This window comes from Plasmopara halstedii (genome assembly GCF_900000015.1).
Source record: "Plasmopara halstedii genome assembly, contig: Scaffold_292, whole genome shotgun sequence".
NCBI lineage: Eukaryota > Oomycota > Peronosporomycetes > Peronosporales > Peronosporaceae > Plasmopara > Plasmopara halstedii.
The window spans coordinates 302,557-317,829 of NW_020187213.1; the positions used below are offsets into that span (position 1 = coordinate 302,557).

Consider the following 15,273-nt stretch of genomic DNA (forward strand, 5'->3'; position numbering starts at 1 on the left):
TCCCGGCATCGATGAGGATTTTCTATGGCCTCTTTGGGTGTGGCCACACCATGTACATCTCGTGTGACACACTCCCTGTTACCAAGGTACGTGTAACCCTGTTTCATTTCCAGTCCCGCCTTGATAAATGATCCCTTGATTACGTGTCGAAATTAAGTAGCGTAGTACACGAATTGCGGCGTTCGAATGTGGCTGCCCGGGATTCTCGAGAAATCGAGACAATTGTGTAACGATATATGCGATGTCTGGGCGAGTGCAAGTTGTAATGTATAGTAGACATCCAATCAGTGAGTATGGTCTTGACCGCATCTCCGAACGCTCAGTTTTTGTACTTGGAAATTGTGACGTTAATAGTTTGAGACCGGACTTAAACGGATTATCAACGTCCTTGGCGTTTTTCTGTCCAGATTGCTCAGCCACGTCGCTAATGTACCGTGTCTGCTTGATCATTAGTGTCGAGCTGACCTGTCGTGGTCGATCTCTATGCCCAAGACGTACTTCGCCATACCGAGATCTTTTATCTTGAAGACGCTTTTTAACATCCCCCTGACCTCTAGAATCTCACTGCTTGTCTTGGCTGCCAACGATCATATCATCAAAATATAGACATACGTACACAAAAACCTTCTTTCCCTTTCTTCACGTAGTCGCATTGATCCGCTCCACAACTTAAGAAATCAGTCTTTTTTAAGGCGTGGTCTATCGTCTTGTTCCAAGCACTTGCAGCTTGCTTGAGGCCATATATCGCTTTGTCCAGCTGACATGCAAATCCTTCAGCTCCCTTAAAAACAATCAGATTCTCCATGTAGACACGATCTGACAGCCAACTGTTGAGAAAGGCCGTGACGACGTCCAGCTGTTCCATTGTGTGTCCTAATACCGCACACACTGCAAGGACAATTCAAATTGAGTTCATTTTAGCCACTGGAGAGTAAGTCTCGATAAAATCCACGCCGAATCTGCTTAAATTCTTAGCCACCAATCGAGCTTTGTAGCGCGCAACACATCCCTTCTGGTCACGCTTCTTAGCAAAGACCTAGCGGCATCCAATCGTACGTCCAACTGATTCTCGTGGAGCGAGTGTTCATGTTTTTCTCTGGTCATGCGATTGTAATTCGGCATCCATCGCTTGTCGCCAATGGCCTGCTTCGTCACTAAACATTGCCTGCGCATACGTGGTAGGCAAGTCCGATTCTTCACCAACATTCACAGCGTAAGCGAGAAGAGCTTTAGCTATAAGGCCGTATTCATCAATTCTTGCACGCTTTGGAATGGGTGGTCCTTCGTTTCCTTCCAAACTTTCTGCGGCATCTGATCCGTTCTCCAGTAACAGCATTGGCTCGCGTGTACGCCTTGAGCGTTCCACTTGCGGTTGAAAAACCAATCGATATTCCTGTGCATCCAATGTAAAAGTTCTGTACTCTGTCAGTTCAGAGTGTACTGAAGCCGGAAATCGAAGTATATCGACCGTTGATTCATTTATGTCGGACTCCTCATCAATCATTGGATCATCTGGAGTTTCTTCTTCTTCTTTATACTCTATAGGCTCAACTTGATCTTGTTTGTGTTTTGTCGGCCCGATCACTGCGCTTTCGTCGTTTTTCTTGATCGTGTGCATCAATTTTACTTGTTTGGGCGGGTACGTCTTATAAATGCCGCGCACTTTACGCTCGTCCAGCTTCAACGACCGTGATGATGAAATATTGTCTTTCTCAAAATCGTAAACTCGGTATCCCTTGGTGTATTCGGCATAACCAAGAAACATGCGCTTTAATCTTTTGGCTTCGAGCTTCGTCCTCTTCACTTGATCGACGTGAGCATACCCATGAGACCCAAACACCCAAACGTGACCCATCCGAGGCTTCATCTTAAATCCCAGCTCATATGGGGTATTGTTTGGGTGCACTGTATTGGGAGAGCGGTTGGTCAGGTACACCGCAGTGCTTACTGCCTCTGCCGGTCGGAACACACTTGAAGTGTAGCATACTCGGTGCCTTTTCGATAATTGTGCGGTTCATTCGTTTTGCAATTCCGCTTTGCTGGGGGCTATATCTTATTATACGCTGATCTATGATGCCGTTTCGCTGACATAACTCCGGAACTGTCTTGTTGACAAACTCCGTTTCGTTGCCCGAACGCAGGCATTTGATACGGGTTCCTCATCGATTTTCGTGCAATGCTTTGAACATCTTGATCTTGTCGGCAACCTCACTCCTCTTCATCAGAACGTAATCCACCACATATCTTGAATAATCATCCACAAAAGTAAAAAAGTACTTAGCACCTCCTTTCCAAAGTGCCTTCATGGGCCCCATCACGTTCGTATGACTAATTCCAATACATGTGACGTCTTTGTCATGGAGCATCTAGGAAAGGCTTCAATCGCTTGCTTGCCCTTCATGCATCCACCGCACAAGGTCTTGATCCCTTTGTTTTGGCGCAGGCATACCTGCGGTGGATCGCAAAGTCTTCACAAAAACATCATGGCTTGAGGAGCTGTGGGACGATAGGAAGTTATGCGTCGAAGGAGCTGGAACAGTGAAGTTTATCGGCTTAGATGGAAGACGCATATCGATGATGGAAGTGCTGCTTATCCCTGGATTTGACAGACGTTTACGGTGGATGGGAAAGCTTGCCGAACGTGGACTAAGCGTGGTGTTCCAGCATGCTTCGTGCACCATTTGGGACAAGAACTATGCTTAGGCAACTGGGACAAGAAATGGAAAAGCAACACACTGGAGTCAGCAAGAAGTGGTACGATCGGTGCAATGCTCGGAAGGTGGTAGTCAGTGGTGTCCCATACGGTCTGCAATCGTCACCTTGGCGTCGGCTTTAGCCGCATGAAGTCGATCAAGTCACTTTGGTAAGGGATCAAGTCTGACGTCGCACCACTGTCAATCAGCCAGCTTGCTGATTGTTCCTCCCCCACAGCAAATCCTGCATCATTACCGCTGAAACGGTTTCTGGAACTATTCTCAGCTGGGCAGCCCGTCGTATGAGACGAGCTGCCCAAATTAAAGTACATGCCCTGAATAGTGCCGTCCTTGCGTGGCGAGTAATTCTTGCGACTACTTCCTCGTCTGCCCTTGATCCGTCCGTCATTGCCTGTGGCGCTAAACGCTTTCTTTCTTTTTTCTTTTGTAGCCTGTCTGGCGCTTTCAACAGCTTCTCCTTTACTTCAAACAGAGTGACGTCCTTGGCGTTCTCCATGATAGAAGAAATCATCCATTAATCTGCCAAAAATGCTGCTCAGAAGTATCACTAGCTGCCTTGATTCATCCACCGGCTCTCCCGTCGTCTGGACTCCCACTACCAGCTTGTCAAACACGTCCAGATGTTCCACCATGCGAGTGCCACTCTCGGTGTACAAGCCTCTACGATAAACGCGTCGTCGAAGGTGGTGATATCGGCATCCCTTTATAAAACCGCATATTTACCTTAAACTTATTACGGAGACGGGTCATCGTGACACGGTTGTGCAGAGTGGAGCGATTGTAGAAATCGCGAAGCGTTCCCATGCCTCCAAGGCACGAGATGCGGACCAAATTTTGGTCTGGTGCTGAATATCGACGTCCTAGGCAGTTATACCCAATGCCTTGGCGTCATTCACGAGTCACGTCTCTGTTAATTCGCCCTCATCCTTTGCGCCCATAACGTGCCCCAGAAGCCCTTTTCATACGAGGACCATCCTCATGTTGAACTTCCAATGGTAGTAGGAACAAATCACCTACGAGGTCTTCGGTGCGATTAGTAGTCATGGCGGTGAGTGTTCTGCGGAGCGAAGCTTTAATTGCGGCTGTTAATCTGTTGAGAAGATGGCAAAACCCCAAGTATATATATAGGTCATTGGTCCGCTAACTTTGTGCTACATCTAAGGCTGTCTTTCTAGATCCTTCTAAAAGCTTCTAGATGTAATCTCATTTTTTCCAGATCAATAAAAGACTACCATTATGTCCGTAGCCTTGAGAGTAATTGTTAGCATGACCGTAATCCTTGTGACGCCATCCACATGCCGTTCAGCGGTGTAAACTTATCAGAATTATTTTGCTCAGACAATCCACAGCAACCACAATGCTGGTATGTTCAGATGCGATTTCTAGAAGTCAAAACTAAGCGTCATATATATAAAACAACAGTCTTTAAGGCTGGCAAAAGATGCCGCCGAATGCGACAAGTCTTAAACGTATCACACCTGCGTACATGTCTTCTTACCCACTTGTACATATCGAACCATCAGTAAAAGGCATTTACCGAGCTGTTTGTATTTTTATATTTTCTCTTACTAGATGGTCACACAACGGATTATCATGTATATCGCACAATTCTCTGTACTTGAGGTCCTCATCGTTAGATCACTAATCGTTCAGTGTCATGTGGATCAGTGCTGTAATACAGTCACGTTAAAAATAGGATTATTGGTTCAGATATGCAACAGAGCGCTTTGATAAGGAGGCATCTGATTTCTCTAACGCCTTGCACCATATTGTGTCTGATTCATTCGCTGTATACAGTCTTAGCATTGGCGACATCATAATTGGTGCAATCGACGATATAAAGCCGGTTGACGCAAAAAACTTCTCTCCTACGTTAAGTTGGCCCGGCTTGTACCTAAATCAAAGGTGTACTCAGCAAACGAGGATTTACCATCTTGTCATTCTCTACGATTAATAAGCTGACGGCGTCGCTGTTTGTAACGATGCATGATCTATGTAGATTAACAACGGCATAGAACAAAGCAGGTCCACCTTGAAATTAACGAGCGTCGACTTCTTCACAGGTATCTCCTCATCATAAGCAAGGTAGTTCTTCTCATTAGCTTTATGCTGGCGAGACTCGAACGCGATCACGTCTTCATGTCCATTGGCATCAGTATGGGACAAAGTGTAGCCTATTACAAAGGCTAAGGCTGCACAAATGACGTTAAATGGTAAATCTCAATTCGAAAAACAATAATACGAGGCACACAAAGGCATTACTTTAACATCTGTTAAGATTGTCACTCGCGTCGCACCAAAGCACTATAATAAATACATTGTAAGAATGTCAATTGGGGTTGAGCCATGTCGGCATAACTAGCGCTGTACTTGTGACAGTAGTCAGCCGGGCCAACGACTCTATGTCGCCCTTTTAAACAGAGGCACTAATGACAAAGGGTCTACACAAGGAATCCCTCAGGCCGTGCTTTCTGGTGGGGCTACCAAGGAAGGTTTCGTCGGCAGCAATGACTCACTTATATGTTTTGAATAATATTTGATCTAAGCACATACAATCTTGGTTTCACTACCGACTGTTCATGCTCTGAACGACTATGCACAACTATATCGTCATGAGCTTGATTGATATAAGAAGGGTCACCGAGTGTGATGTACTACCTTCTTTTAGAACACTTACTTCATGCTTTGCACGAGAATGCGTCATAGCGTCACACAGTTTTTCGGTAAGAGTTATGGCCGTGTGATGCAATATCTGGCTTCGGGAACGATTTCGCTTCATAACGCTATTCTCTATCGGAAAAAAAGCATGGTGGCTCCCTCGTCATTACGTCGCGACATAAAGAAAGACTGATCAATCGGTAGATTTGTTGACGATAGCTCTCCCAATCCTAGTACCCAGTACTCTGCGAGTTTTCTCTATGATAGATTCATCCACGTAGATGACGATCTCAGCTCTTCCAATTTTACCAAAAAATGGTTAGGTCACAGTGCCGTCTCTCAATTTCTTGTATACATCACCGAGGTGTAATACCTTTAAATCGTTAGAAATTTCTGTCGAAGGCAGTGATGGTACATAAAATTTCCTGGTTATTTGGGACGGACGGGCGCGGCGTTTCAATAATGATACGCTTTAAAAGCGAAATATACAATCTCCTTTTTTGTTTCATCCCGCGACCTTTCCAAGCTTTACTCGAGACACCTAGCAGCACCATTACAAACAATTTCAAACAATTTCATGTGTAGCACGGAAGTTAGCGCAGCTATGTGCTTGTGCCAAAAGCGTTTCTGCTTCCTAGAGGACGTGAAACAATGCTTCGCTAATGCTCCACCACGCGAATAGTGTATGGCACGTGGCTTCTCTGGCTTCCAGTTGAACTAAAGTTCTCTTCTAGCTCTCGGGGTCTAGACACGTCATGGTTAACATTGAAATGCATGACAAATGTAGCTTCAGGACGAGGCAACAATCCAGGCTGTAATTGTCGTTAAATTATTTCTTGAAGATTAAGCATTTAATTTAGCTCCATCACAACACGTACGATTAATGTGTCTTCATTTGGTATCATCAATGCCTTTGCATACTTTCCGCTGTTTGTAACAGTTGTTTGCCTTCGTAATTGGACGACGGTCTGAGTCGATCAGAACTTTCCGCGGCTTCACAAATCCCAGGACGTTGATACTGACAAGCATGAATTCAGGGATGTGTGCTCCGCAGAAAAATCACTTTTATTTGAGTTAATTTTCGTTCAATACGGCCTTCGTGAGGTACAATAAGATCCAGCTCTATCCTATTAGACTCTACTGTGCGGATACCCTAGCTCTTTCGCTTAGAGGAAGCTAAGCATAGGTAACCGACCTTACATTCTTTACAAGAACCAGTACGAAAGTAGCGGATCGCAATCTGCTACCTCCAAGAGTATTTCAATCTTAACCACAGCAACGAAGCTTTTCTGTTCAAAGCAGAAACTGAATTTTGTTGTTTTATTTGCGACAGAGCCGCCTATATCTAATACCTTAGGTTTTTCTAATCAAATAGTAATATCAATTTTTATGCATCACTATTCACGTCGTGGCTCCTTGTTACGGGGTGTCCACACCATTGTGTGATTACATTAACTTGTATAGTCCACACCTATGTACGGTCACACCATCTGGTGTGACCCGCCCTTTCATACAAGTGTACGTGTAACCCCGGTGCAATCTTCCAAATCAATTTTGTAAATACCCACAATTCACATTAAACTGTCGCCTCATACAAAGCTCGCATGTTACAGACACCGTAACTTCTTCAAGAACATCCTTGTCCAATGATCCCTGTGTCTGTGATACGAAAAACATCCACCCTAGCTGGTTCCGAGAGCGTTCGCGGGCAAAGCTCTTCTACTTCCTCCGCACGGGTGCATCCCCGAACACTACGTCCTCGGCTTCACGCGAAACACAACCCAAGCCCTCGGCAACCGAGCGCCACACAATCAGCCCGCCTCGGAGACGGATTTCCTTGTCGAGGATTCGAAAGAAGTCGACTACGAGTCCGATACCATGGCAAGACGAGGAGGAGGAGGTGCGCAAACGGCGAGACGTGAGCCCAGCTCGAACTTTTGCTGACACTGTGTCTGTTCCCCGACATCTCGACTTTCGGGAGAAGTGGTATTGAAGCAATCGCCTCGACGAAGCACAGAGGCAACAATTAGAGGCTGCTCGCAGGGCTGATCTTCTGCGCTTGTATCCACGTTTAGTCTTAGACCCCCGTGTGGAATACGGCTTCCACTCGGCGGACCGCGCTACAGAAGCGAAGGACGCGATCACTCGATCGTTAGGCGTCTATGTAGTCGCGTTCCCGGCCACTACACAAGATAAGCCTGACCAGCGGAAAGCTTTCCGCGCTCGCTTCTTAGTCCTCATGAAATCCCAATTGGATAGGTACTGCCTTGACTTCGATCTCATAAAGGAAGTGCCCCGCTACACGCAATGCGATATGTTCCTGTGGTATTCGTCTCTGACGAAGCTACTACAGATGATGATGAGCTCTTTGAGCCATGTATGCAGGACCACGGGGAGTTACCTTGCTGTCTACCTTACAGCGAACACACAAAGAAATGGACGTGCGCGGTTAGCGCCGTCTCCGATTTGAATTTGCAAACTCAGGTCGCAACGCCGTTTTCCTGTGTATTGTCGCCATGCTACATATGGAATCATTTATCTTGCTCCCGCAAGCTCTGTGGTTTCTCGCACAGGAGAGTCTCCGACCACAGCAGCGCAGGGCCGAAGCTTGAGCACAACTCGTGGCCCCCCGGCTTTCCGGGCGACTGATGAGAAGCGCAGTGCGCGCGGCGATGCAGGACGTCATGCTCCTTCTGATCATAAGCGTCAACAACGTCAGAGCAGTCAAGCCGAAGTGACACATCAAGCTCCCACAAGTTATCGTAGTATTCCCGCTACTTCACAAGATGTTGGGTCAAACCCCGTCGACGACTTCGACCCACAAGGCGTTCCAAATGGTAGTGGACGCCACCATTCTCATTATGAAGAGTCGTCGGCAGCGGAACCTGGTCGATCGCCGTCCGTTGACTCGCGATGATCGTCAAGCATTGGAGGACAAGATCCGTCGACTTCGGCAGAATGCCGAGATCGTCTACCGCTGTGCGGCGAACCTCGAAAGCCTGAAGCTCTCCGTGCACGGACTACCTCATGTTGAGGATTATTGTGCTCTGTCAGAGCGGCTCCTAGCGGCCTTTCTCATGTTGCAAATTTCCATGTTTTGCTCCTTGCCGTCAAACCGGCAAATACATCACTTCGTGCGACGTTGGAACGCCTTGCGCCGCTGCATACGGATATTGTTTCACTCTGTGCTTAGAACCAGTTGCTAATTTAGCTTCTGGGTGGCTGAGCGCCTTTGGGCGCCGCCCCGGCGCCAACGCTTCTGCGTTAGCTTGTGCCAGATCCCGGTTCGGCTTAAGTAAGCCCTCAAAAATCATTGGGTGGGCGCGCATCCTTCTCGGAAGGTTTGGCGTATACACAAGGTCTCGCTTGGTCACGACCGTGAAAGGTCTAATCAACCGTGGACAGAGCATTGTGTGAAAGACAGCAGAGACTGCATGTGTCGGAAGATTTTTAGCATTTAATAAAACCAGGTCTCCGACCTCAATGTTTCAACATTTCCTCTGCTTCTTCCATCTGCATATTCTTTCTGCATGTCTTGGCTTTCAGTCATCGCATCGTGAACATGTCGTAGGACACTCGGTGTGGTAGACAGGAAGTCATCGACTTATGAAGGACAGTGAAAGGTTGGCATTAGCTAGCCGTTCGGCTATTCCTCCCTCACCAAGACCTGCGCCATGGGATGACGGCGTCAACGGAACGCAAGGATTACCAAGCACGTTCGCATAGAACGGCGAGTAGCCGGTAGATGGATGCACTGCATTGTTCGGAGGATCCTGTAAGAGTGGCAACCTAGCGCTCCAGCGCTTCTGCGTCTCAGCTCCGACGTTGCGAAGAACGTCTTCAGCGATTTAATTGAAGCACTCAGTTTGACCATCGGTCTTCGGATGGCACGCTGTTGACATAGTCAGCTTGGCCCCCAGCATTCTATAGATTGTATACCAAAACTTCCCAGTGAAGAGCTGGTCTCTATCAGAGACAATTAACTCCAGGAGTCAGGGTTGCCGAAGCACACGATCTACAGACAGCGTCGCTATACCGACATTGTCGATGGTGTCCGGTACTGCCGCCAGATAAGCCATCTTACTCAAACGGGCCACAAAGGCCACCATACCCGTGTTGCCTGCCTAGTCCTTCGTCAGGCAAAGCACAAAGTCCATACACATGGGCTGCCAACACCCGGAGGGTGCCAGTAAACTGGCCAGCGGCGCCGCCGCATTCTGAGATCGTTTCACCCTTTGTCTCGTCTCACACGTGCGCACATATGTGCTTGTCCACTTGTACAGCTTGGACCTCTAATAGTAAAAACTCACCGAGCTTTACGTCTTCTCACGGCCGAGATGACCACTAAGTGGGATGTCGTGGGCCTCATAGAGGATACGGTATTTCAAATCCTGATCGTGAGGAACCACAATTTGTGACGTATCCGTCGAATCGGTGCTATAGTACAGCAACCCGTTATTCATAAAATATCGGTGCAACCGTGCGCACAATCGCGCCGAGTATTTTCTGTCCGAGTTTCCAAACTCTGTGCTTCCAGAGCCTGTAGCAGCGCTACACACATACCATCACCCGCGTATACGGCACGGGTCAACTCCATCACTAATGACGTCACCATCGTGACATGAGCACTCTCATAATCCGATCTGCGTGACAACTCATCCTCAATTTCGCTCTTGGGAGATCAAATGAGCATATCCTCAATGGGTTAGTGAAGCGGTCTCGTTGAGTCAAAATTGTATTTATTCAAGCTGCACATAGAAACTGTTGATCTTGGGCTGATCCGACATGCTTAACAATCTGATTTGTATCGTAGAGAGCAAAGCAAATATCGTTCGCATAGAGGCTATACTATCGATGAGAGAATACCGATGAGACACCTACCATGGAAGGCTGTTTAAATTTCAGCCTGAACGAAAATTCACATACATAGACATTTAGGAGGTTCGTTTCGTTAACAACCTCGGATGGTTAAAAAAGGTAATTGCAGTATTTGGTATGACGTCGTCGTTTGCGCTTTAGAAAGCAATCTAGTCTCTTTATGGCGCGTCCAGCTCCTGGTGGTAAGGTGCATATTTACGTGTGTTTCATGGCGAGGCATCGCAACAATTTCTGATAAAAATGGCACGGGGTGCCATGTCCGTGCTACGGCAAGCCTAGGCGCAGTGATTGCTTATTTTTTGGGAAACGGCTAACTGTTTACTCCGGATGAGGGCTGTTGTATTTATTTGGTATTAGCGAGTCTCATGGACTTTATTCATTGGGGAAATCCTGGTATCCTCATCAAAAATATCTTTGAGCACGTCAGTCACAAAGGTCGCTCTTTAGCGGAAACCCGTTGAGCAAATTGCTGAAATGTCCCAAAAAACCTCCCGGTGCGATTATACTCAATAGAGCAGACACGATGAGGTGAACAGATAGAGAAGAAGTCCAGGCGCGGTGGTTGCACGTAAAGCATTAACTTTTGCGCAGTCCACAATTTCGCTAAGGGGTGTTGTTAGGCAAGTACGAGGAAGTGCACAGCAAACCCCGCTTCAGATCGAGTATCTGCAGCGATGCTGCCGTAGCTTAGCGCTTGTGGAAGCGTAATTTAGGTCACCGACCTTTCGTTCTTTACAAGAACCAAAACGAGTGTAGCGGATTGCATCCGCTAACTCCAAGAGTAGTTGCTACCTTGACCAAGGCTAATAAACTCTTCGGTTTAAATTCAAATCTTATTTTTATTTATTTTTATCTGCGGCTAAATCGCCTAATTTTAAATGTATATATTTTACTTGATACATATAGTAAAATCCAAATACATGCATAACTACTGGCTACCTAGCACACATACCGTATTCTTGGTTGGGTGCAGTCACACCATGCACATGTTGTACGTGTAACCCCGTTACACGAGTTGGGTAGTTTTTGACGCCATTCTGAGCAACTTGAAGCCTATGCAATGTAAATGCTTGATTGCTCTTTTGGACTTGGACTGGCGGTTTGTGGCTTCTTGTCATCGTTGAAGCATTTGCGTGGAGTGACCCCAGTGCAAAATCGCCATGCTTGGCAACACTACGAAGCAAAACTGGTATTTTTATACCCATGAGGTTGAGCGTCATGCGTAGAGGGCGCGACGCTGTGGCTGAGAGCCAGGATTCACGCTAATGACATAAGCGCGAATCAAATCTGCGTTTCTTATTGCAGACGTTGAGCCTCAAAGTTTTTTCCTGGGCAAAGTGTAAGGCATATTCTGTTGGGACAGATAATTCAGCTTTGAGCTTGCTATTCCAAAGCTTTTTCTCAGTCGAGATTAAAGCAGGCGACAGTTTGTTGCATTAAAACTGGTTATGACAGTTTGAACCTGCTGTCTTTAAAGCAATTTTTTGTGAAGACAGTACACAAGTAGCACCTGATGATACTAGTACCAGTCGTGATGTTATGTCTGACAACTAATCTTTCTCGCCATAGTATTATGTAAGCTTCGCAGCAGCGGCAGTTAAAAGATGAAGTGACGTATCTTGGTCGAAAGAAGCAGCAGCATGCTTCTTACAATTACAAAACACCACTGTCATCGCGGCAATATAATGACCAATTGGTAATCCATTAGACTATTAGAGAAGAACTTGCTGCTATGCTGTTGAAGTGTTATTATGTGAAAGTAGTATATGTCAACACGCACGTCTATCATTTCAAGCTACCGACTGCAGCTTGGCTTGGTGATCAGAGCGACCGCGCTTAACACAATCCTGAAATCGGCGCTTCAGCAACTTGTCATCTGGAGCAAGTTGCATGGCGGCCCACATGGCGCAAGCAGCCTCTTCGTACAGTCCAAGTTTTTCAAGGCACTGACCTTCACGATACAGTGCCTTGGGCCAATCCGGACGTAGTTTCTTTGAGATTCGCACATCGTGTAGGGCCTGCTTCGCATCATCTGCACCCAAATGAGCCGCACAACGATTACTGTATAGAGCCGCGTCGGTAGGTGTGAGCGCAATAGCTTGTGAGTACAGATCAACAGCAAGAGCGTACTCTTTCGCCAGGTAGGCTTTGTTGCCTTCATTTTTAAACTGAGTTGCTTCCGCTATTTGCTCTTCAGTGTTTTCGGTACGCTCGGGAACTGCAATATCTTCATCTTTAATCAGCTCAGCAAGTTTCTTTTGATGCTGAGCCTCTAGTTGTTCTTCTACTGTCTGAGGCTCAGTCACTGCAGCATTTATTCTAGATTCTTTCTTCTTTGCAGCTTCTTCGTAGTATGCATCTAACTTTAACTTTTCTTCAGCCATAAAGTTGTCAATATCAACATTTTCAAAACCTTTCGTAAAAGGTTTCAATAGTGTCACAACCTCGTGATGTCCCATCCCGGCAGCAAGTTGTACTGGTGTTGCCCCAGCATCCGAGACAAGGTTCGCAACCTCTTTCGTATCTTCTGGACGACAGAGTAAAAATGTTTTGACTACTTCAGTAAATCCTGTTTCGGCTGCCATGTGCAATGCCGTCAAACTCCCCTCCATGGTCAGAAACAGCGAAGCGCCACCTTCAAGCAATTCCTTCACCACAATGGGTTTGTTCATAAGACACGCAAGCATTAATGGTGTCACTCCACCTGCATTTGTCACGTCGACTTTAGCCCCAAGACGCAAGAGTTCAGCAACCGTCTTCTCACGATTTTCACTCACGGCAAAGTGCAATGGTGTACCATTCTTCGTCGTAGCTTCCAATTGAGCTTTATGTTCGATCAATAGTTTAATAGTCCTAATAGAACCATTAGCTGCTGCTTCGTGCAAGGCTGTTGTACCGTTCGTCATGGTCGTATTCGGGTCAGCAAAATAAGCCAGAAGTAATTTGACCGACTCGAATTCATTTTCTTTTGTAGCATACAAAAGCGGCGTCGCACCTTCTTCGTCTCGGCATTCTATGCACTCTGGTGCACGGTCTAAGATAAATCGTATGACTTTGCGACGTCCTTTTGCGGCTGCAAAGTGCAATGCTGTGCGTTTATGCGCATCTTTAAAGTCCGTCAGTGCTTCTTTAACATCAGTCACGCCCATACTTTGCAGTGACTCAAGCGTAATTTTCAATTGCTCCAAGTCGCCATCTAATGCAAAGAATCATAATAATGTGATCAATGTTATTACTACCACATTCATAAATTACATAACTTACTTTCAGCACTTGATAGCAATTGACCTACAACCTTTTTCTGCTGTTGGTACTCGGATGCACCTTCTTCTTTCTCTTTTGCTAGCTGGTTTGCCATATTGGCCGTCATCGGATTTCGCTAATGTGATTGCCACTCAAAGTCCATCACAATAAAGCTCTTATGTCATTTTTCAGCCAATTAAATTTATCAAATGTTTTAATCTTAATAGATAGTAGATCAGTATTTCATGTTTAAAGAATGTTAAGACTTGTCGCTCTAACGGTGGCATCGCTTCCTTTTCTCTAGTGTTGATAATGATCAGCACTTCATTTTTTGATCTTAACAATTGCAGTCATGTCGACAGTTGAAGGCGAACCCCGCACTGTTATGATTCCCATCGTAATCATCATCTCAGTATATCATCGACATAGTTTGTAACTGTAAACTCTTGTTTGTCAATACTTCTACTAGGCTGACGGAACGGAAGAGATAGAGGCCATCGGGATTGCTGACGTTCTTACGCGAGGTGGAATGATGGTGACATTGGCCAGTATCGGTCGCAAGTTGCAGAATATTGTGACGATGTCGCAAGGTACAAAGGTACAAGGCGACATCGCGATAGAGGCTTGCACAGAACTATCGTTTGATCTTATCATGTGTCCTGGAGTAAGTGTAGTCCTTACGTCAATGACAAGAATCAATAATAAAATGTTTATACGTAGGGACCTGGAGCTCAGCATTTGCATGACTCGTCTGAGCTTATCAAAATGCTAACGAAACAGAAGCATCAGGGTCGATACTATGGTGGCATTTGTGCAGCACCTGCTGTTGTACTACTTCCTCATGGACTGTTAGATACTGGACCGGCCACGGCGTACCCAAGTTACGCGACTAAGATGACAATGGTTGACTATAAGCCCAATGAACGTGTAGTGGTGAATGGCAAGTGCATTACCAGTCAAGGCCCTGGAACCGCCATTGAAATGGGGCTCAAGCTTGTAGAGTTGCTTTGCAGTAAAGAAAAAGCAAAGGATGTGGCTCAGGCTTTGGTAACGTAATCGTTTCATGGAAGAAATTAAATTTTTCACAGAGATAGCAAGTCAAAAACGATATTTGCACAGATATTATGAAGTAAGAAAACTTGTGTTAAAAGATTTTCGAAGAATAAAGAAAAGTAAGGGTGAGATGATTTATCGGCATCGAGCTCGAAAAACGGTGTTTTCAAGTACATAAATCACGAGTAAAGGAGTACTATCTTTACATGTTGGCACCTACCACTTCATGTAGCCAAGTAGGAACCTAGTTATAAGAGTAATTGTACTCCATACGGACAAAAATGTTTGATCATATCCTAAGGTTCATCACCATAGGGAACATAGTCCTGTTGATTGAATGATAAGGCAAGCTACCACTAAGAAATCGCGTTGAACTAAAAACTATTTTGCTCTTAGTTTGGTGATGACTTACTTTGCAACCAGGTATTACAGCATTACTCTTTCACGAACAGTGGCATTTCAAATGATTCCAGTAACTTATTTCACCTATCTTTCACTTTGATTCGGGACTATTTTGACATTCTTGAGATTCAAATGCTAACAAAGCAGTCAAAACGTTGCAATAGCAATTCGACGCCTTTCCGACGTCCTGAATTCAGTAAAACTTGACGTGAACGTTATATATGGATGTTTCCATGAGCAGATCATAACTCTTAGCTTCAATAATACTTAGAGCTGTTTGTGAAATTAACCTCGTTGAAGTCGCTAGGGATCATCTGGAATGTTG

General features: G+C 45.7%; 3 protein-coding genes across 3 annotated transcripts; 1 reads left to right on the forward strand and 2 right to left on the reverse strand.

Annotated features, from left to right (window-relative positions):
- Nucleotides 1–1,084: 1,084 nt before the first annotated feature.
- On the reverse strand, nucleotides 1,085–1,765 carry PHALS_05891 (GAG-POL-RELATED RETROTRANSPOSON; the record flags this gene model as incomplete). The annotated part of the gene is made up of 1 exon (XM_024723207.1): nucleotides 1,085–1,765. One exon carries the CDS (start codon nucleotides 1,763–1,765, stop codon nucleotides 1,085–1,087), a length of 681 nt encoding a protein of 226 aa, XP_024574207.1.
- Nucleotides 1,766–12,040: 10,275 nt separating this feature from the next.
- PHALS_05892 (FOG: Ankyrin repeat) lies at nucleotides 12,041–13,620 on the reverse strand (the record flags this gene model as incomplete). The annotated part of the gene is made up of 2 exons (XM_024723208.1): nucleotides 12,041–13,446; nucleotides 13,515–13,620. 2 exons carry the CDS (start codon nucleotides 13,618–13,620, stop codon nucleotides 12,041–12,043), a joined length of 1,512 nt encoding a protein of 503 aa, XP_024574208.1.
- Nucleotides 13,621–13,845: 225 nt separating this feature from the next.
- PHALS_05893 (Putative transcriptional regulator DJ-1) lies at nucleotides 13,846–14,549 on the forward strand (the record flags this gene model as incomplete). The annotated part of the gene is made up of 3 exons (XM_024723209.1): nucleotides 13,846–13,890; nucleotides 13,963–14,157; nucleotides 14,214–14,549. The coding sequence occupies 3 exons, from the start codon at nucleotides 13,846–13,848 to the stop codon at nucleotides 14,547–14,549; spliced, it is 576 nt and encodes a 191-aa protein (XP_024574209.1).
- Nucleotides 14,550–15,273: the final 724 nt, after the last annotated feature.